General features: G+C 42.8%; 1 protein-coding gene across 24 annotated transcripts in view; it reads left to right on the top strand.

The window, feature by feature from the left end:
• LOC143036544 (uncharacterized) overlaps positions 1-22,933 on the top strand; it is a 93,611-nt gene that overhangs the window by 2,739 nt on the left and 67,939 nt on the right. For all 24 annotated transcript variants that reach the window (XR_012967369.1, XR_012967370.1, XM_076204037.1 and 21 more), the window contains exons 2-4: positions 9,695-9,781; positions 9,895-10,701; positions 10,937-11,041. Coding sequence is in view for 22 of the 24 variants with exons in the window: in XM_076204037.1 (XP_076060152.1) it covers positions 9,701-9,781; positions 9,895-10,701; positions 10,937-11,041 (993 nt within the window). In the remaining 2 variants the exon portion in view is untranslated. The remainder of the gene's footprint in view (positions 1-9,694; positions 9,782-9,894; positions 10,702-10,936; positions 11,042-22,933) is intronic.

Genomic DNA, 22,933 nt, shown 5'->3' with positions numbered 1-22,933 from the left:
TCCCCTCTTTCATCCTTATCACCTCTCCAGCTCTTCACAGACTTCCTGTTACTTATGTATATTCGTTCATTCTCGTCAACATTATGGTGCTCCTGTTGTTTTAGAATGTGAACCCATTATTCTATCAGTGCTCGCATTGTGCTCAAAATTCACCAGTTTTGTTTTCCCATTCCTTTCTGTTCTAATTTTTATTTTATTTTTTGACCGTCTGGACCGTTCTTTCCCCTCGCTTCTCCCCTCTCCCGGTGGCGTCCCTTTCCCCTTCGTTTTACCTTCCCGACACGCCTTCCTTTCTTCCTTCCCTCCTTCCCCCTCTCTCCGTACTCACCACCTACCGCTCCATGCATCCCTATTTTGCGCGTCCCTCTCCGCTTCTCTTTCGTCTTTTCGACCTCCTCCTCCCACTCCCACTCCCTTTCCCCCCCGCACTCCCCCGTCCATAATCAACCCCCCACCTTCCACGCCTATTCTGCCCCCCCATCCCCGCCCCTCACCTTCCGTGCGAGCATATTTCATGTCCCATCAGGATGCGTTCATCTTCTTTACCCAGTTCTCTATTCCGCCATCGTCCCCGCCCCCTATCCGTCACCCCTTATCACTATCCCTCACCTGCTATCCCTATCCTTCATACACACACACACACGCCTAGCCCTAACCACATCACCCACATCAATCTCTCTATACTAGTTTCGTCCTTGTTTCCAAACCCGCCTCCTTGTCTTCTCCTTTGGGCTGAATCTGTCCTCCCGCATGTCACCCCCCCCCCCACCTCCTATATCTCCCCTCTCCTGCCCCCTTCTTTTTTATCGTCAAACTCCTCCTCTTCCTCCCTCTCATCCTCTGCATCGTTTCTTCGTTGTTCTCCTATTGCCTCTTCTCGTTCTTCCCGTCCATCTCCATTTTATACTTTCTTTGTTTCTCCTCTATCATCGGTTCCCTTTCATGCCTTCCCCTCATTTCAACCCTTTTCATTTTACCCTCCACCCCTACACACACACACACACACGCACGCACACACTGGTTTAGCTAGAATTCTTTGGGGAAAGCTGGACAATGTAAATCTTCGTATGTTGGAATACATTGGGCTTGACCTGCCTCTCTGTGGGTAGAGCTCATTTATCCACCATAGAGGGCCCCGTACAACTAAATGGGGCCCTTGACTGAGCTTAAGAACAGTCCTGGGCTCGCGTCAAAGGCAGCGTGGAGGCTATAGATGCAGAATCTGTCAAACGCGCGCAGACTCCCCCCTCCCCCGTACGGTCATGCGTGATTGGTCAACGCGACAAGTTTCCCCTCTGGACGGTTGGCAGTTGAGAAATGAACAACTTAAGTCGAAGCCAGTTTCTTGTGAGCGGAGTCCGTTGCACCAAGCGAGGTATTTTGAGACTTTAGTTTGTGGGGGTAGTTTGGACGGCATAAGGGAAAGGTGTGGGTTAAAAGATGTCATATTCTTGCCTCGATTATTAGAGGTTTCCGTGAACAAAGTTTTGGCACTAAAAAAAAAAGTTGAATATGTAAAAGATCTTTTCTTCATTAAGTTAGATTCTATTAATACGTCATTTGTGCAGGAGAGAAACTTTACATGTACATAGGCTGGTTGAATATACTGGAAACTAAAATTGCATGTGCAGTGCATTTTTAATTGGAAATGTGTTCAATCTGAAATATGTTCGTGTTATACTTTGTAGCCTTGTCTTTGCAGGTAAGTATTAATGTAGACGAAAAAGATTGTAGTGATGTTTATCGATATTCGTGGTAATTTTTTATCATCTTGAACGTCTGCTTCTCTGACGTCATGTCGCCTTACACAGCCGTCCATGTTTCCACTTTTCATTACATTTTATTTATTTGTAAATGCCAGGTGATTTTAATCGGCACAAGGAATATCTACTGCCATAGGCGTTGTAGTAGTTAGATTCGGTACAGGTCTATCTTGCAGTCAGGAAAAGTGAGTAAAATTTATTTCCCACAAAATAGGCAAGCTGGCAACTCCGCCTCAGCTGACCCGTACGGGAGCTGGTATGGATGCTCTGTAACGATTATTTGTTTGTTTCTGTGAGTTCTCGTTTGTGTTTTCTTTGGCTAGATATGATGCGGGGACTTGGGTATATATTACTTTACAGTTTAGTTTTTTGTTGATCCATCGGAGACTTGCAATGCGGCCGTATCTTGTCTCCATATATCCCCCCTCACCCCCGTTCTCTCTCGCGCGCGCACGCATGTATGAGCAAACCGATGTTTTGGGTCACGTGTTGGACGCGTGAGCGACGGCTGTTAACCTTCCGGGTGAGAGATCTTTTATATATATATATATATATATATATATATATATATATATATATATATATATATATATATATATATATATATTTACCCATATAATTGCCCTGCAATTGGTAATGGTACTGACACATGACCACGCTGCCGTGGCATATACCATCAGCTGGTCGAAGACGGGCACCACCTTCAGCGTGGGTCCAAGCGTTATCACACTGGACTATTTTCCTCCGACTGTTGGAACAGTCCCCAGCTTTCGGTATATGCTGGAGGAAAATAATTTCTTCCAGCATATCAAATGGAATTTATGTATGTTTGTTGAAACAGAATATTTTGCCTTAAGTGATTTTACGGCGGAAAATTAACTGGAGGTAGGCGGGACCGCCGATTAGTTGGAGGAAAATAAGTACATTTTTGGGAGTAGGCCACTGAGGCCAGCTATTGGATCACAAGTGTGTGTGTGTGTATGATCAGGTGTTGTCTACTGTACCAGATGCGACAGTCTCCTCCTCCTCCTCCTCCTCATCCGCGACGTCAACGCTACAAGAGGAGCGCGACAAAGAACGTTGTAGTTGGCAAAGAAACGTCTTGTGTTTTTTTATTTGTCTGGTCTGTGCCCGCCCCCGCCAAAATTCGGCCTTCGCATATTTTGTTGTTTTGATTAGATTGCAAGCGTTTCTGTTCATGTGGACCATTTCGCTCTGTCCACCTAGTGGAGAAACGTTGACAACGTTTGCAGACTTACCATGATTTGGCTGCGGGCAAAACGTTTCGGGTCTCAGCCCGCCTCCTTGGTTGAAACACGTCGGCTCAGGAATACTAGACCAAAGGGTAAATAGTTGTGATGATCTTGGGAAATAAAATGAACATAAATGAGATGGTCGTGATGCTGTTGCTGAATTGAACGAGTCATTTTACCACACCGATGCGAGTGTCCACGGGGATAGAAGCGCTGGTAAAGCGCGTATTGTCTTGTCAACATTACGAAATATTTGAGGAGCTGGCTGGCCAAGATGGGGCGTGGGGGTTCCCTACTAGTGGGTAGAATCTGTGCCATTGAGAGTAAACGTTTATGGTGCTTGGAACGTTTCACCAGACGGGCTCCAGTCAACACTCGAAAAATGGGCCGCGACAACCGTGAACGTTTGTGAAATACAACAAAAACGTTTTCGACTTTGGTGCAATTTGTCATTGGTAAACGTGAACGTAGTTAAGGTATGGCCTGTGATGAAAGGCGTCAAGTAAATGACAAACATTTGGGGGAAAGTAGGAAAGAACGTTTCTGACAGTCCGCTATCTCGTTCTGGTAAATGTGGACGAAAATATTCAATCCACGTCGGGAATTTGTCAACAAAAACCTCACAGCTCACCGTCGCATGCGTTGTTCTCATGTGTGCTCACTGTGCTGCCAGATGCACGATAATAAATGCCCCATGAGACACTGCAGTGCGTAGTTTCCCCAGGTACATGGACATATACCTGTGACACTAGTACTCTCCCCCCTCCCTTCGATCTGAAGTTCGTGGGTTACCAAACTACGAAGTCTCGATACTCGAACACTATGTCGACGCGTGAAACGCACCGAGGGCGAAGTGCAATCCACCAAGTCACGTGATTTATGAACAGTTTGAAGGTAAACTGGTCATGGGTGGTATTTTCAGAGGCGCTGTTAGGGCACTTGAAATCTTCTGTTTCGGGTCTTCACACTGTCACAAGGAAGACCTGGCGTGATACTCTCGTCGATAAACACGGCGACGCAGTGGAAGCTCCGTCGCCTCGTGGGCGGGTAGTAGGGACGGACACCATCTTGGGTTGTGCTTGCCGGGCGTGGGCGGCCTACGCAGCAGCCGCGGGCGGGATTCTAACACAAAGGTCGCGCCAGAAGGGTTGCCTGCATGGACGGGACGCGGGAGGGGAGCTTGCCGAAGTTTAGTAGTTCTACCTAACCGAGAGAGGATCGACGCTGTGTACCTCGATGTCGTCGTAGTTAGGTGACCAAAGAGTTCTCCATTAACGTACACATCCTCCCAAACCTTACTGTATTAGTGGAGGGCGGGATCCAATACTCATCACCCGGGAAGGAGGCGTGGGTGACCTACGAACGCGGATGTGGGAGTTGCCGTTGTCGTTCTTAGCTACTCCGCATGGGGGAATGCTTGGTAGGATTCCTCAGGACCAGTACTTGACATTGTGATCCGCAGGCCGGACCCATTCACGGCTGGGATTCAGAACGGGGGTGGGTGAGTGGAGGAGGAGGAGGTGGTGAAGTGTCACCTGAACCCTGTGATTACGGCCTTGTCACACCAAACATGACACACCTGTGGCTGTCCGGGGGGGGGGGGTGTTGTGAGACACTGAAGAGTTGAATTATCCAAGTTTCAGCAATTAGAACACTTGTAGTACCACGACTCAGTGGTGACGCAGACAACAGCGTGTACCTTGGGTAGTGAGAGTTTATGGGCATTGTAAGGGATGTGAGGGGACTGCCTTTTGTGTGTGTGTATGTGTGTTTGGGGACGGGGGGGCGGGGCTTAGCCCTGTAACGGGACCTGGAAGGGTGACCCTTGGTACGGCGTTATTGCTCTATATTCACGACAGTCCTTTCTGGTCAGCCAACGCTGAAGAAGTTCTTGGCGATTTTTGTGTGAGTGCAATGCACGTTCCTCAGAGAGGTCCCTCCCGGTCCTTCGACAGGAAATGTGACGTCACTTCCTTCCACCACACCCGCAAGGAGATCGTGAGCAGTTTGCGCGTCGACACACCCCAGGTCGCCCTTGAGGCACCATTGCACGCCTTCTGCGTAAGTGCGATGATACGTCAGAGAAATGGCAAGATTGCGTTAGAAAGGGTTCCGTTGAGTTCGTATACAATCATTGATCTTGGTCTAAACTTCACTCTTGGACAGGAGTCGGTCGCCTTGAGTATTTTAATGAGGTGGTGGTTGCCAGGTATTTCCGTTGCGGTGGGCCCTGCTGGAGGAGGATGGGGCTTCTGCGGCCTGGGAGTCCCTGGGGTAGGGGTGGGGTGTCGCTTGGAGGCCTGGGTGTCCAGAAGAAAATTCATCAAAACCTCGTTTCAGACAGCTTGATCCGTTACAGCAGAGACACCCATCTCGCTGTCACACAGTGTGTCATTTATGTTTAGGTGTAGATAAACCTTAAGGGTTTATCTAAGAGATGTAGACTTCTCAAAGGTTATCGTGCAAAGGTGACAACAGACTATGTGGATATATGCGTTCACGTCACTGATGCCATTTTTTTTTCTATCATTGGTGGGAACTGACATAGATCACAGTGGCAACACTGGTTCACGTCTACACACTGCGTGATGGTTCTAAATTCGGGTCGGGGGCAGAGTAAGGGTTAGGGAGCTTAGAGCTTACCTGTAGGGCAACCTGACTTTCATCCAGCCAATAATTATGGCAACTTGTTTTATACTAAATATAGGTGTTCACGGCAGCTACAAACGTAAACGTTCCCATAAATCATAGGTAGTATCAATTACGTGCACATATGGGTGTAATAACTGGTGATGTGGCAGCTATTCGGCGTCCCCAGAAATACATACATCACAGATATGTCGGAAGATCGTCTGAAAAAAATAGACGTACTGTAGTGCGAGGTTCACATTCTTATCCTATATTTTCGTTGTTGACACAGCCCAAAATGATTCTTGTCGGATCAATATATTTGTCAAGTAGACGATAGGGGGTTGGGGGCGGGGGTCGTAATATAATGAAGCTGTGTGGGAAGTGTGATCCTTCATCCATAATTAGCGAAGTAGCAACAAAATTAATTTCCAGCAACCTTTGCATACCCCACTCAGTTGCACAAATACGTACCACACCTCACGAGGTCTTGTCGATAGTTAATCGGGGATCGAAACGGGCCTCTTAGGTCGGTGTCCATTCTTGGGGATAATTCATGGCTTAATCAATTTAGTTTTCATTGTTAGTGATGTGGAAGTGACTGGGATGATTTCAACGCTGCCCTGCGGATTATCTGGCCCAAGATAGAACATTTTCCGTCGTTTAGCGTGGGACGGATGTGGCTAGCGACTGCAGGCTCGTCTGTCGTCCTTTCTTAACAAGATTCCGCCTCTTGAAATGTGCGTAACTTTCGTTGAAGGTGTCGGAGTGGGTGGGGGTGGGATGTGTCGTTTGTGATATGTCATTGCCTGGGGCTTCGTTTGTGTGTAATGGGCACGTATGAGATCGCCACGATATCTCTCTCTCTCTCTCTCTCTCTCTCTCTCTCTCTCTCTCTCTCTCTCTCTCTAACACGTGACGTCACTAGCTGAGCGTTCTGTTTTTCCGGTCTCGTGTCTCCATTTCGCACACGCCCCCCCCCCGTCTCTTATAATTCTGGTCGTCGATTTCAGTCTCACTTGACTATGATTGCCACACGCACGCCTGCACGGTATACATATATGGGAGTATAACAAGGAACTTTCAACCGAAATCAAAGCCATTCCCGCACGTTTTGATTTTTTGTGGTGCATTTCTCTTCGTGAAATATATTGAGTCTTGTTTGCCATTTTTTTACAGTGAGATAATGCTTTAAACCGGTAAAGGTTGAAAATGCTCGAATTGGCATTTTCATCCATTGTGCGGACATGTGGCAACGTCGCACGGAACGAATGCACGTTACCGCGCGGGTGCCGAAAATCCCGGGAACTTCTTGTCACGCTCAAGGTCTAGAAATTTTTTGACGGGGAAAGAGATGCTACACGGCAAGGAACTTTATTTACCATCGTAGCAGCAGAAACGTCGGGATTTTCCATTCAAGCGTAAACGAGACTTTGGCGTCATCGTCTTGCCCCGGGAGCGACCGCTCGCCGCCATTATTGAATAGACGAATGCGTTGCAAAGCAAAACACTGATTTTCTGTTGCCTCTGCGTCTTGCGCCGTGATTGTTTGTCGAAGTCCATTTTCTCTCGTGGCGTCGGTCCCGCGTGCGGCGTGCCACGCCTCTCCCCGCCGTGCTCACCACGTCTCCTCGGCCTGTGCTTGCTTTGCGTTGCTTCCTGGGTCCCAAGCGCGTACACTTCTCGGGCTTCACATCCTGTATGCAGACACAACCTCGTCCCCCCTACCCCGCCGCCTCCTTCGTTTGTGCGCCGTATAGATGATCCTTGACCCGCGTCACCTCTTGTGTTCGTTTATGTGCATTGTTAGTCTTTCGCCTTACCTGGAGCTGTGTTTGGATACCTTGTACTTCCCCTCTGTATCTTATTTCGAGTATTTGGCATATTTACTCCATCTCGGGTGCTGCAGAGTAGCATTATATACCCTCTTTTCAAGACATGATTGGATTTTCTCTCTCCCCCCCCCACACACACACTCGCACTCACTCACTCACTGGCCCTGGGTACAATTTCCCTCCAAGTTTTGGACTTTCTTCACCGCTTGCTATTTTTTGGTTCCTATAGCCTTTGTGTATCAACTCTGGGGTTGCTTTGGTTACTGGACACTAAATCTCCCCTACTGGTTATCATCTATGGGGCTCATGATCACTGCATATCAGGGCCTTGTATAATCACCTTGGTGTTGAGTAGCCTCCCACTGCCTTATCTATGTTGCTCTTGACCACACCCCTCCACCTCCTCTCCCCATCCCACAATGTGCTTTGTCTGCCCATGACCTCTTATACTCCTCAGACTCCAGAGCACCTTTCCCTGCCAATAAGCACAGACCCCATGACCTTACATCCCCAAGTAGCATATATTCATTAATCTAGCTGCATCCCTCCCCCTCCCCTGTCCACTATCTATTCATGAACATCTGTTCTTTTTACAGCCTTCAGGCCTTACCAACTTCCAGCCACAGAGATACCTCTACTTCCGCTCCTCCCTCCCCGCTTCCCTTCTCCATCTCTCCTACCCTCTCCCTGTCCACTTTTCTCATTCCAGTCTTCTCCCTCCTGGTTTCTCCTATCTCCCCTGCATACCCTTGCCTCCTTCCTGTCTCATTCTTTTCTCCCAGTCTCTCTTAAATTTTCCCATTTGTCCTCTCCTTTCTCCCACCCATCACCTTCACATCACAAATTACATTTTTCTCACCCACCCAACCACATTAATAGAAACGTATTCATTCAGTTTCCATAGACAAAACTCCAGTTAGCCTGGAATCGTAAACAAGATTCTTGTAGTCCCCCACTGCTTATTCCCCAATCCAAAACTTAACCAAGGAGAACCAGACTTGACCTCATCATACTAATGTAGCTGTCACACAGCAGTCAGAAGACATGAATGCAGTCAGGTTGCTACACATCTGAGCATGTGTTTACAAACTATTTGGCACTGGCAGTACTTACAAAATAGTGGGTCAGGTCCCTTAAATTATGACACCAAGAGCTGTTTGACAATAACAACATAAATAATAACAACTCATCAGTGCATCCTCTTTCCTTTCTGTCATTGCCCTTGCACCCGAACAAACTGATGTTGTTTTGTTTCAGATCTTATTTATAGAAAAGCAACCCCCTGGTATGCTGACACACGCCATTATATCTTTCCCATGCTTCCAGTGTTCCAGGGTCCTTAACCCACAACAGAATCCAGGCCTGGGTCATGAAACTATCATCTTGTTGTGGTGTAGTGCAAATACATTGGTGATGTAATCATAAAATCAGTGTGGTGTAGGTTATTATAGGGCACTATGTATCAAGACGCGTAATCCACGCAAGACAGTGGGACATATTTAACATACAATCAGTTTAGTGCTACAGCAACACCAGCACTTTGAAGTGACACATGTAGTAGAATAATGACATTTGAACATACACTCCATACAGTCCTCTGAATAAAATAAGTAATACTTTTGCACTGTCTCCCCCTTGCAACACCTGTGATATTGGCGATTATTGTGAGATGTTAGATTATTAACATTCACATAGCATTCAAAATGGAGAATGGATGTGTAGACAAAACTGTGATGCAAAGATGGGAGTGGGCAAGGGATGGGGGGAGTAGGGAGTGGTTATAAGAACATAAGAAATAAAGGAGACTGCAAAAGACCATAAGGCCTACACTAGGCAGCTCCGTATCCATCACCACCTGTCGTCCCCATCCATGATAATCGTTTTTTTAAAACAACTGATAGTTTCAGCGCTTACTACGTGGTTACTAAGTTTATTCCATTCATCGACCACCCTATTTGTAAACCAATTCTTGCCTATTTCCTTCTTAAATCTATGTGTATTTTGATGCAACCCAAATGGATTTCTCCCTTTCTCCTCTCATTCTGCATGAGGGGACAGAGAGGAGTGGATTGGGTGGGAGTGGGCATGTGCCATTTGACTTGGCTACTTCTCTTGTAAGGGAAGCCTTTGGTATGTAGATAGCATTTAAAATCTAGGCTTAAGGACATGTTTGTATCAATGAAAGTTATCTTATTTCCATTGTTCATTATTTCAGGCCATCATGGAGGGGGAATTGCTCTCCTTAAAGTGGAACAATCACCGTTCCACTTTTTATACCATTATAAGCAGTCTCAGAAATAAGGTAAAGTTTTGCAAGCCAAAGATATGCAATATTTCTTTTGAACATATGCTGTTATACTCCTTTGCCATATTTGACATGCAGTGCAAGAAAGCTTACGGTTTGTTTCCTTTCAGGAGTTGTATACGGACGTGACTCTGGCCTGTGAAGGGAAATTCTACCCTGCACACAAACTTGTTCTTTCAACATGTAGTGAATATTTTTCTGCTGTTTTTGAACAGACTTCTTGTAAAAATCCAGTGGTTATATTGAAAGACATTTTATGTAAAGATTTAGAGTTTTTGTTAGACTATATGTATATAGGTGAAGTGAATGTAAGACAGAGTGAGTTGTCCTCATTGATAAAGGCAGCTGAGTGTTTGAAAATCAAAGGCCTTGCAGTACCTGACGAAGAACCCGTTAAACCTTCTTCAAGAGCAAGTGCTAGTCGGACAGACCAAACTAGAGAATCTAGTCCTCCTCCTAAGAGGAGGAGGCAAGATAGTAGAAGAACTTCTTCACCAACAGATAGAAATGTTCAGAGAAACCAAACAGCTTCACCACAACCACAAGCCCCCTCTGATGACCCTCCAACTTCTTTAGCTGGGGATTCCACCAGTGGTACCAATCCACTAACCCCAGGTTCACAAGCTCAAGCTGGTGGAGGTGAGGACCAACAAGCACCTGCCCCTATTGCTCAAATAGATCACATCAAAGTAGAAAAGGAGGATGCCGAACATGAGGAACCTGACTTCCACCAAACTCATAGTAATAATTATGAGGACTCGGGTGGAGGGGGGAGTCGGGGCGACGGGGTTGCATCAGAAGGCGACACAGTTCCAGATTTTCCCGATTTTTTGCAACACACCATAGAAAAAGAAGAACCAATAGCATTAAGAGACTTTAATCCATCGGAATTCCCAGGCCCCTCCGGGCTACAAGCAGTAAGTTTTATACGCTACATTTTGAGGTTTGAAGAACAGAGTAAAGCTTGAAAGAGTTGTTAGACTAGTTTAAAAAAATTTGATCACTATCACAACTGACAACAGTAACTGGAGAAATTATTTTCCGTAACTATTTACAATTCTTGTCACACCACATTTATTGTCTTGAATAGTATGCATTTATATTCTGACCTGTGGCCAAGAAAAGAAAACTCACTTGATCTGATTTCTCCAGTCGGCCATCGGGCCGTGGGAGGGGGAGGGCAGTTCCTCCGGGTATCCCGGTGAAGGGTTCCCAGGAGCGTCTGCCACATCTTCACAGACCCAGCAACAGCAACTGGTGAGTGTTTGAATCTCTTTGACTCTGAAATTTTCATTGCAGACAGAATTGTAATGCCCATCATTGAAGTGACTGGCCATTGTGTTTGAATGCATTAAGTGTGCAGTTTAAAGTAATGGAAAATATCTAGTCCTTCAATGGTTAGAAGATAGTCGGACAACAGTATGTCATTTGTCGTGTATAAAGAAAGATATACAAATGCATTTTGGAAGATTAGCTGCATAGGATCAATGGTGAATGAATTTGTCAACTGTCTGCAGTGAAAATTTCATTTTATATCCATTCAGCGTTCACATTGCCATCTTATGGGGAAAATGAAAATTTGATGTTGCTGGTTCAATAAATTCAATGACCTATCATAAACTGAACTACAGTATCTTCAGAATACTACTTTACAAATAACATAAGAACCCCCTCATCTGTCTGTCCTCTCTCTCTCTCTCTCTCTCTCTCTCTCTCTCTCTCTCTCTCTCTCTCTCTCTCTCTCTCTCTCTCTCTCTCTCTCCCTCTCTCTCTCTCTCTCCCTCCCTCTCTCTCCCTCCCTCTCTCTCTCTCTCCCTCCCTCTCTCTCTCTCCCTCCCTCTCTCTCTCTCCCTCTCTCTCTCTCTCTCTCTCTCTCCCTCTCTCTCTCTCTCCCTCTCTCTCTCTCTCTCTCTCTCTCTCTCTCTCTCTCTCTCTCTCTCTCTCTCTCTCTCTCTCTCTCTCTCTCTCTCTCTCCTCTCCCTCCCCCTCTCTCTCTCTCTCTCTCTCTCTCTCTCTCTCTCTCTCTCTCTCTCTCTCTCTCTCTCTCTCTCTCTCTCTCTCTCTCCCCCCCTCTCTCCTCCTCTCTCCTCCTCTCTCCTCCTCTCTCTCTCTCTCCCCCTCCCTCTCTCTCTCCCTCTCTCTTCCTCCCTCCCCCTCCTCTCTCTTCCTCTCTCTTCCTCCCTCCCCCTTCTCTCTCTCTCTTCCTCTCCCCCCCCCTCTCTCTCTCTCCCTCTCTCTCTCCCTCCCCCTCCCCCCTCCCCCCTCCTCTTTCCTTTCTCTCTCTCCCCCCTCCTCTCTCCTTTCTCTCTCCCCCCTCCTCTTTCCTTTCTCCTTTCTCTCTCTCTTCCTTTCTTTCTCCTTTCTCTCTCTCTCTCTCTCTCTCTCTCTCTCTCTCTCTCTCTCTCTCTCTCTCTCTCTCTCTCTCTCTCTCTCATCCTACTCCACCCATCACCAAAATTACATATACATACATGCACAAATAGCTGTTGTTCATGAATCCAACACATGATCCAAGACCATGGTGGTGAAACAAAAGCACACACACACAGGAGATTGTTGTGTTGAAAATGAAGTTGAGAGGGAAACCTTTAGTGTGGGATGAAGAAGTCATAAGGAAAGGGGTAGGGGGGGAATGAAAATGAAGCTGGGTGAATGATATGGAGAAACAGTTTTGTATCTAGATATGACAGTGCTTGGAATATCCAAAGAGGAAAATATATAAAGAACCTTGGTTTAGAGCTAAATTTGATAGGATTCCACAAATATAGCTGCTCATAGACATTGAAAGTTAAAAATGCACACACACACTTAGTGTTGTTTCTACCCATATGTGAAGTTCCTCCTCCTCCTCTCCTACCACTTTATTATATTGCCTATGAACTAAGAAGCTACTCTCATATTCGTAAACAATCTGTAAGTCTTGCTCAGGAGTGCATGCTGATGTTTGCTGGGAGACAGTGTCCATGACCAATTCTCCCAAATTATTCCCTTTTGATATTGTCACATTTCTCAGTGTAATTCATTGATGCACATTCTTATTTTTGCCCATGTAGAGTACAGTACATTTTTTGGCATTGGAACTTAGCTTGGCTCTAGAAATAATAATTGGCAAAATCTTTTATATCGATTTGCAGTTGTTTATATATCTTTTCATGATCGTAGCATCATCTGCAAACATTAGTGTAGCATGTATTATGCAACGTGTATGTAAATCCGAACATGCAGGCACCAGTTTCAGGCTAAACTAGTCACTGCCATTCCTCCTCTCCTGACATCAGTTCTCATGCATCACTCAGGAAATCCTTCATTATATGCTCCAAGAGAAGCAAGAACCATGCCAACAAGACTGTATTCAGGTCACCATACACCAAAAAAACTGTGCTTACATAGAATAGGCATGGCTGCAAAAAATAAGCTACCACAAATGCAGTCATCACATAGACAACATGAATGCCAAATCCTACACAGTCCCACCCTAGCCTTATCCAGAATGTAACACATTTCTTCTTTTAAGTGGCATATGGGTCAATCCAGTGGTTAATGTCAAGTACTTGAGAGTTGTGAGTGCAAGACTCATTTTGGGCTATAGGTTGATTGATTACCTTGTCTGTCTGCTTGCTTTCTATACCAACTTTCCACCTCAACACTACATTTTTCACCTAATCCATCCTTGTAACCCCATCTGTACTCAAATATGTCAGACACATTTAGGATCTTCCCCTGTGGTCCTTTCAAATTCAGATTCTGCATCATACATTGCTATACACCATATCACTCTTACAGTCTTCTCAGCATTCATCCCCAGATATCTTTTTCTTGTGGCATTTATTTGCTTTCATTACTCAGTGAATCATTTGTGGCATGTCATAGAAGGCAACTAAATTGTACAGAGTAAGGGAACTAGGGATCGCCCAATCTGATTTTTTTCTTCTACAAAGAGTCCGCTTGTATGTTGTGTAGTGTTTTCTCATACTCAACTGTCAACTGGTTCATGAATTGAACACATGTAGTGAATCATGCTTGCCAGTGCACTGTTGGCACACTCCAAAATGTGGTGTGGGTCTTGTCTTCCAAGTCACAGATTCAAGTCGCACATTTCACGGTAATTGTTAGATGCCTCAGCGGGCTTTAAAGTGTATAGTGCAAATGTGGCACCACCTGCTTTGTGCATCTCACCACCACCACCACTATGTTTTCAAGTTTTTCCTATTTTGACAGACCAGTTTGATGTTGTCAGGTCTAGTCTAGGAGCTTTTCTTACATCCATTGTTTCCATTAATTTGTATATTTCTCTACTTCCATGTCTTTAAACCCAACGTTATTGACTATATTTCTTCTTTACACAATTTTATTCACTGAATACAGGATATATTTTTGCTTGTTTCCATCTTAGTGGATACTCTTGATTTGACCTTTCCATCCACTTAGACTTCTGTCTTAATTTCCCATTGACAGAACTAGAACTATTAGTATGCACACACTGACTCAGAAGGTGCAGGAGTACCATTTTCAACTGCAAATTCATTGATCAGAGTTAGTCCTACCCAGGGCTGAAAATTTTTGAACATCTATGTATTGCTTTGGAGGGCAGAGTTGTGTGTGCATGCAAATTTGCATAATTTCCTGTAGGTCAGGCCATGTATGAGCTCCAAGCTCTCATCTGGGAGGGTAGTAACTATTGATCATAAGTCCAACACACTTGATGAAAAAAAATTCACACATGTGTGCATCACTGAAGGGGCCTCAAGACTTATGTGAGGAAAACCCGGGCTTAGCAGGATCTATAATTGGATACAGAGAATTTGGGAACTTAAATTTATTGCCTAAATGTGCATTATGGATGGGAAAGTACATTAGGATTGGAAGATGATCAGTGTGGTATCAAAATGTAAAGAAGGGTGTAAGGACCTTAATTTCAATTTTCTGGTCAGCATCATATCTAGGTAATGCAAAAGAATTGTGAAACAGATGGATTAGATTCTAATCTAGTGAAGTTGAATAAATTGTTGACTTACTTTCACTGAACACCTACAGGCCTGCAATTGCAAACATCAGTCCTCATGCTCAGGGAAGAAATTTTGGACTGTAAGCTTGTTTCCATGTCAGTGGTTGAAAGTAGAAGGGAGGGAGCTCTCACCAGTCGTCAGCTGTTCTTAAAGGGGGAGGAAAAACAGCAAAAGTTGATAAGAAAGATTAGGCTCGATTGGGATGGAGTTTCAGCCCATTAGGTCTGCACTTTTGAATGGAGTAAGAAAGTGGGTGATGTTGAAAATGGTCAGTTGAGAGATGGTTCTTTCTGCCATCCATCTTGCAGGACCAATACACCTGTCATTGCTTCTTGGAGATTTTGGGGAGATAACACATTTGGATTCAGAAATAAAAGATTGTCTCAAATGAGAAAGATTTTACTCAAGGACAAAAGTACAAGAGAGAGGTTGATGAGTTGACTGGATGTACCTAAATCTGTAGAAAACCATTCCCCCCAAGTACTTCTCAAATAGTGGCGGATCCTGGGGATGTTGGGGGACTGAAGCACCACCTCCATTTGTTCTTTTATTACCTCATTGTAGAAGTCAAGAAACCTGCCACATGTACACATGTACATAGCAGAAAGCATTATTCTAGTGGCAGAAGTATATTCAACACATTGAGGGTAAATCTAAATGTAAGATTAATTATTACTTTTGCCCAATATTCTAGAAAAAAAAACTAAAGTGAGAACATGTACTTCACTTAAATTGGAATCATCATATTTGTGCTACAGAGTACATCTCTTTAATATTAAAAATTCAGGTGGGGGGGGGAACTCACCAAAGTGTTGTCTACATTTACAGAATTTGAGTTTGGGCCTTCCCAAAAATAATAGTAATAACAATCCTTGATGCACCAAATTATTATTGTTGAAATTCATACTGGAAGAATAGAGAATAATTTGAAATGACAATATGTCAGGATTGAGGGCATTCCCAATGTGAAAAAAGTTTCATTGCTAAGGTGGATGGATTTTTGACTCAGCCGTACTCCATATAAAAGGAAATAGATATTAGTATGTATGTAAGAGTGAAAAAGCATTGGAAATGATCAAAAATACAAAGAGGTTATCACAGGTTTTCTTGGGAAGTGAAGAAATTATAGAAATGAAAGAGAAGAATTTGAGTTTTGGTTAAAGCCAGTTTGACATGGTAAATATTATAATTTATATATATATATTTATATATATATATATATATATATATATATATATATATATATATATACACACACACATACATACATATACCAAGGCTTTTTCCCCCTTTCAAGGGAGGTAGCCAAAAAGCAAAAGGCATAAAAACACTCCCACCCATTTCATCCCCTAAATACACTCCACACCCCTCCCACCCTCCCTCTCATCTGAGCACCTCCTGGATGATATATATATATATATATATATATATATATATATATATATATATATGTATGTATATATATATATATATATATATATATATATATATATAAATGTACCATACTTGATGGCATGTAAGGTATCCCACCCCAACTTTCAACAGGCAATATTAAAAAATTATATTGTATTCATGACCACATTGTGGAAGACATCAAACACAAAATTGCTTCAGCTGATGGACATGACTAAAAGTTTTCTGTGTACAGTGATAGATGAAGGTGATGCTAGTGACTTGCTATGATTGCCCCAATTTCATGTTTCTTTTTAAAAGCCAAAAGGTGTTTTTATGGAAAATTAATATGTTTTTGATAATGACCTTGAAGTGAGCATGGAAACGATGAATGTTCAACGCTTCACAATTATGCCATGATTTTAGTGGCAATTCCTTTTCATTGAAAGTATCTGGATTAATGGTTGATTTTGATTCAGATAAAAAAAAAAAAAGTGGCCACAGGACATAAAATCCTTTGCAAGATGCTATTCCAAAAACATGTCAGATTATATCCCCAGTACACCACAACATTTAAAAGATATATACACAGCTTTAATATATATATATATATACATATATATGTATATATATATGTATATACACATATATATACATACACAGAGACCCAAAGAACATTGCATGAAAATGGCAGGAACACAATTCTACACGAAAACTCTAAACACCACACAACCTTTAAACTGCATTTCACAAGCACCACCAACAGAATGCAATAGAAAGATAACCTAACACTATACTACTCTAGCACAACTCACCACATGAACCTTCCAAAATATACACAGAAAAACACATACACACTTGGATCACTAAAGAAACCCTTTAAGACATACCACCAAATTCAATACTTCTACAACAACCTCCAGACATAAGCATCACAGAAACACACACACACCTGATTAGGATAACACTAGTTTTCCTGCACTTAAGACATTCAGCATTAAAACAGTACAAACACAGAATAGGCCTGCACACCAATTCAAACTGGACCAATATATATATATATATGTGTGTGTGTAATACACATGCGCACACAATTGATAGAGATGATTTACTAAAGTGGGATAAAAGAAAAACAAGAGGACACGAAAAGAAACTTTTAAAAGGATTAGTTATAGAAGATATCTGAAAAAGAATAGCTTTCCACACAGTGGTAGATATCTGGAATAAATTGGGTGAGGAAACAGCGAGTGCAAAAACTGTACAAGAATTTAAGAACAAACTTAATGCTGAAAGATACAACGGCTGGTCACTATGAGCATAGGCTATTCCCAAAACATACAACTAGGTAAATACACGACAGAGAACCCCTTATACTGCAGTGACCCACACCAACAGTACCTAGGCAACATGGTCTGTCTTCCCAAAGAGACTTGGCCTACCTAGAGACTGTCACTGGTTTCCTGAAGGCTGAAGGTGTTTGGTGAGAGGGACAAGGGACAAAGTATTAATTGATTGCAAAGCCGACCCACAGTATTTCATTACATACATGTAGAAAAAGTTGTGAATTAAACGTAAGATGAAACAAACAACAAACTCGTGCGTGCGTACACACGCACAAACACACATACATATTACAAGAGTTAAAGATTAGAGGGATGTGGGAGTGATGATTGTGGAAATTTTGTCACCAGAAATACATGCCCAAAAAATTACTGGAAGGACCAATAAGAACATACAAAATTTCTGAATATCTTGGGGCTACCAACATTAGAGAAGAGAAGAATTAGAGGTGTGCGTGTACTTTACAAAGAAGCCTAGTGTAGGAACACTGGAAACCTAGAGGACATAGAACTGAAAAAGACAAGAAGTTTAGAGGACAATCAAGGATATAATTTTCTTAATGGGAATACTGACTTGCAGAATTATTTTGAAGAAGGTATGATTCAGTTGAATAACATGGACAATTTTAAGAAGTAATTAACCTGTAGGAGCGCATGCAGGACCGAATGAGTATAGCTCATAACCTGTATGCTACAAATAACTAAACAAACACGCTGTGATAAAATTGTAGTACATATACATCAATCTACACACATTTACACACACTGACAAAATTTTAGTGCATGTATATCATCACCATTGTGGAGGTTACCAGCCAAGGCATGTACCCACAATTTACCCATCTCACACCCATGCGACATCCATTTGTTTCCTCTTTCATGTTAGTTCCCTCGTCCTAGTCTGCCCAGTTTGCTCATCATCACTGCCTGTCCTTATCAGCTGCCAACACAATCCTCACACTATTCCAGTCCTTACCAGTGCCATCTTACTACTGATAAAGTATATCAGCACCATGGCAGGCCTTTGTTGCATATCATACCTTATACCATCAATGCCAGTCATCACACACCAGAAACTTTAGAAACAGAATACCACAGGGCTTGGTTCTACCTCCCACACCTTTTCATCAATACATGCATGGTTTACACCTAACACTCGCCTCAGAAATTAAAGTCGTCTTATACAGAAGATATAACAATTACATGGATACACAGAAATGACACAACCATACCTCAATGCACTCACCACCTGGATCACTACAGATAGAATAGCCTCAACCAAATATGCAGCCATACTTTACAAATTGGATTGTAAAACACAAATACATACCTTGCCTCTTTATCAGCAACACACTCACACCACACACATACATACATGATCCTTGGTATAACATGTGTTACATCCATTTTATTCAAACAACACATCACAAACATAAGGACAAAATTCACATCTAGACTTGACGCACTTATTCAATTGCAGGAACAACCTCCAGACAGAATGAAGAAACTTCCACTACAGTACAGTAAACAAACAACATAAGCACTCGGCAAAGAATTATGTGAGTCCCACATGGGGCCCAAATCTTTGACACATCCTACAGACCATACAAAATAAAACCCTAAAGACATGCTTTAAGATTGGCCAGGACCAACACAAGACTGAAGTTAGATTAGGGCTCTTGAAGAATAAAGAGAGGTTGGAAATTGTTGAGGATATGAAGGTCCATTTCAGACATGTTTACTAAGCAGAAAAGAATGCTCTAAATGTGTGACCCAGATGAGTATTATCTGAACTGTGATAGGCTAATAGTGTCAGGCATATATAATTGTTTGAGTTTGGTGATAGATTACTTTCAGTGTTTGTATGAGGCTAACCTCCTAAGCAGCCAGCTAGCATCAACCTCAACAGAGTTGCTGAAAGCTGGAGATATGGCCATAATCTGTTGGTTGCATGTTGTGCTGTCTACCACATAGCAGTCTAGTATCATTCCCTCTGGGAAAATGGGCTGGTTATCCCTATTTGGAAAAGGAAAGAGGACTGGCAAGATTGCACCAGTTACCTCAATGTGTTGGGCAAGGTTTTCTTTTGCTAGTACATATTTACTCCCAGTCAAGGTTCATCTCAATTAGTTGCACCTGATGAAATTTCTTTGTTCTTTTGGAGCAACAACTGGAATTTCAACAGATGTTGGTTGTACCCCATGTTGATAGACAACACTTACTTAAATGTGGGGTGCTCTGAAATCTTCACAGATCCATAGGTTTCCTGCAAGGATTATTAACTTACCTTCTAGTACTCTCGGACAAGAGTACTTTGAAATATGGGGTAGGCATGGCTAGTTTCTTATCAGTTTAGAAGGCAGGGGTGTGTTCTCATCCCAGCATATTTCTTACACTGGTTCTTGTCTACTTGTAGAATTATCAAGTTCTGGTTGCAACCTTTGGGTCACTCAAATGGGTGGTGAGATTAATGGGACTCCAGGTCTCTTGGACTAAGACCAAGGTCTAGTTGTCAAGGCCTTACTGGATGGTACAGGTCAGTTGGACCATGCATGTGGTATGAACATAAGAATGAAGGAGACTGCAGGAGACCATAGGGCCTACAATAGGTAGTTCCATGTCCATTACCTCATAACTTTAATTCATAATTGTCCTAGCAATGAAACCTAATGCTCTGTTAGCTCTATTCCTGGTGCTAATGCAGGAGGACTGATGTCTTGGAAAGTTTCACGAATAAGTAGCGTAGTGCACAGAAGTGGGGGGTTATGTCAGGAAGTTCCATGCAGGATTGACATGGCCTGTGGTGTTATGAACCAGAAAACAAGTCCATTGGGATGACTGCATCAGGTGACAAAAATCAAAGCTACACTATGATACAAAAAAAAAAAGTTCATTTCTTCATGGAGGGACCTGTGGAGGGCACAAAGGCCATCGATTGCTATATTGGGGGTGTAATTTAGTTGGTGAAACTTAGGCAACAATTATTACTACTGTATGACGTAGACACTGGTTGGCAAGATGTACGACTCTTGTGATGGGTGGGGAAGCACATGTACATATGCACACATGAAAGGAAGCTCGTATGTTAATTTAGTAGTTGGTGGGTTGCAAGAGACCATAGGGCCTACAATAGGACCATCTTGGATCAAGAAAAAATTGGATTAATAACAAAGAAATAGAATGTAATATAAGTAGGAATGTTTAGGAAATTTTGAGGGGAATTTACTGGAATGAATGTGACAATCTGTGGGACAGATTAATGAGGAAAAATTGTGTGTATTGTGGGTAGTAACTATTGTAGGCCCATAGGTGTTTGTAATTAAAAGGATCAGTGGGGAGACTTACTGAAGAATATAACAGTAGCATTCTACAATATGGACAATAACATGAAAAGTATCATCAAAAACCTGGTTTGTTGTAGAGTTTTACATATATGGTTATTGATTTGATGGAATTGTTTGGGTGAAGGAATAGTACAGTCATTAAGATGGTTCAGGATTGACCAGTGGAAATGTAGAGATGTAATCCTATGAGCATAGCTCTTATCCTGTACAGTATATTACTAGATAGATTACACACATGCACAAAAAACATGAACAAACAGGATTTGTTACTGTGGGATGAAAGAAAAATACTTTTTAATTTAGAGAACACGGAAGGAATTATTTGGGCCAATATTAATTTATGGCAAAGTTTGATAAGCGGATATATACCTGCAGGATCCCTTGAGCATAATTCTAACCATGTATCCATGCACACACGTTAATTTGGAACCATAATGAATTTTAATCTAGGTAAGATAATTGGAGAATAAGAAAGGGAACCCAGGATTTCAAAGTATTGTTCCTTTTCCTTTGAACAATGTGGTAATTCTCACATGTACAGGGCACATGAACACGCAGCATTACATACAGATATAGCCACCTATAGAAAAACTTTGGGGAAGGAATTTGAAAAAAGGGGGGGTAGCCAGTTTACTGTAAATCACAATAAGGTTGACCCATTTACAGTCATTTAGTTATGCAAAGATGGTGAAAGTGAGAGACAGGCTATAGTGACATGTTACAGGAAGATGTGTAGTCAGGCCTTGAATTATTCATTTTGCACAAAAAAGTGGGCATAAGTAAAAAGCCACCATTAAACTGTGAAACAAAATTGATAGCAAAAGAGGAAAGATACTTGGAAAAGTATTTGCATAAGTAAAGCTTGCATTAGGGTGGGGAATGGAGAGAATGATTTGGAGTACAATGTTAGGTTTCACCATGGTTGTGTATTATGTACATGGATAGGTTGTACAGGAGGTAAACACTGGTTTGGGGCTGGTAAGTGAGATTTTGGGGTAGTGGGAGGGGTGGGCCAGTTCTTGCTTGTGGCTGGATCAGAGGTGCTGAGGAAGCTAGTAGAGTTTGGGAGAATGTATGAGAGAATAGAGATCAAGGTGTGGTGATGAGATGTGTCAAGGGAGAGGGTGGCACTGAGTTGGAGACGTTGAGAAAGGCTGTTGGAAATGAAGATCTTTAATGCTGTCACATGTAGCAGAGAGTTTGAGCAGGGGAATTAGTGGAGGTTGATTATAGAGTAAGGGAATCAAGTGAATGTCTGAGGGAAAGTGTCGTGAGAATCAGGTATCTGTGGCTGAACACAAAAAAGATGAGGTTAATCAAAGATTTATAATTTGAGCACATAGAATGAATGAGGAAAAAACTTGTTAAAGGAGTGTGGAGGACCAAGGTGGATGGAGTAAACTAGGAGTGAAGACCAAGAATGGAATGGATGAATGGGGTAAAGGAGTGGCCTTGGTTTCAACAAGAGATATGTTTGTCAAGGAAGGGAGAGCAAGAGGATTGTGAGTAGAGAATGGTTGTGAATGGATGAGAGTTTTATGTGGCCTCAAGGGATTTTGTATGCTCAGTTGATTCTTGATTGGATGAAGAGGGAGAGTAGCCATGTTATGAAATGGGTAGGCTAGCTTTGGCTGTCAGGGCTTGCTATGGAGGTGCTGTGTCTTGCTGCATTGTTTCTAACCCGAGGAATGGGCAGGCGTTTATTTAGAGATGACCCTTTATCCACAAAGAGCTGAGAGGACAGGAAATGGGTGAATGTTGGGTATGCCTTTTGTATGCCATTCCTTTTATAGGGCAAAGAGCCTTTTGGTATATGGTTGGTGTGTGTTTGCATTGTTCAGTAGAATAAAGTTAGAGGGTGTGTGCAGTGAGAAAATTAGAGCACACCCACTACATAAAAAGGAAAAAATGAACACCCTTCTTATCTCAGCATTTCGTGGATAGAGGGTCATCTCTTTTTTCCCTGCCACATTGCATGAGTTCAAGGCACTGCTTCCACAGCACAGCAGAGTTAGAGCAGGTCTGTGCCCACTGTTTCATTGTATGGCAAATCTCCCCTTCCACACA

The sequence above is a fragment of the Oratosquilla oratoria genome, chromosome 20 (assembly GCF_046742065.1).
Source record: "Oratosquilla oratoria isolate Oo_2021 chromosome 20, ASM4674206v1, whole genome shotgun sequence".
NCBI lineage: Eukaryota > Metazoa > Arthropoda > Malacostraca > Stomatopoda > Squillidae > Oratosquilla > Oratosquilla oratoria.
This window is presented reverse-complemented; position numbering and strand designations above follow the sequence as displayed.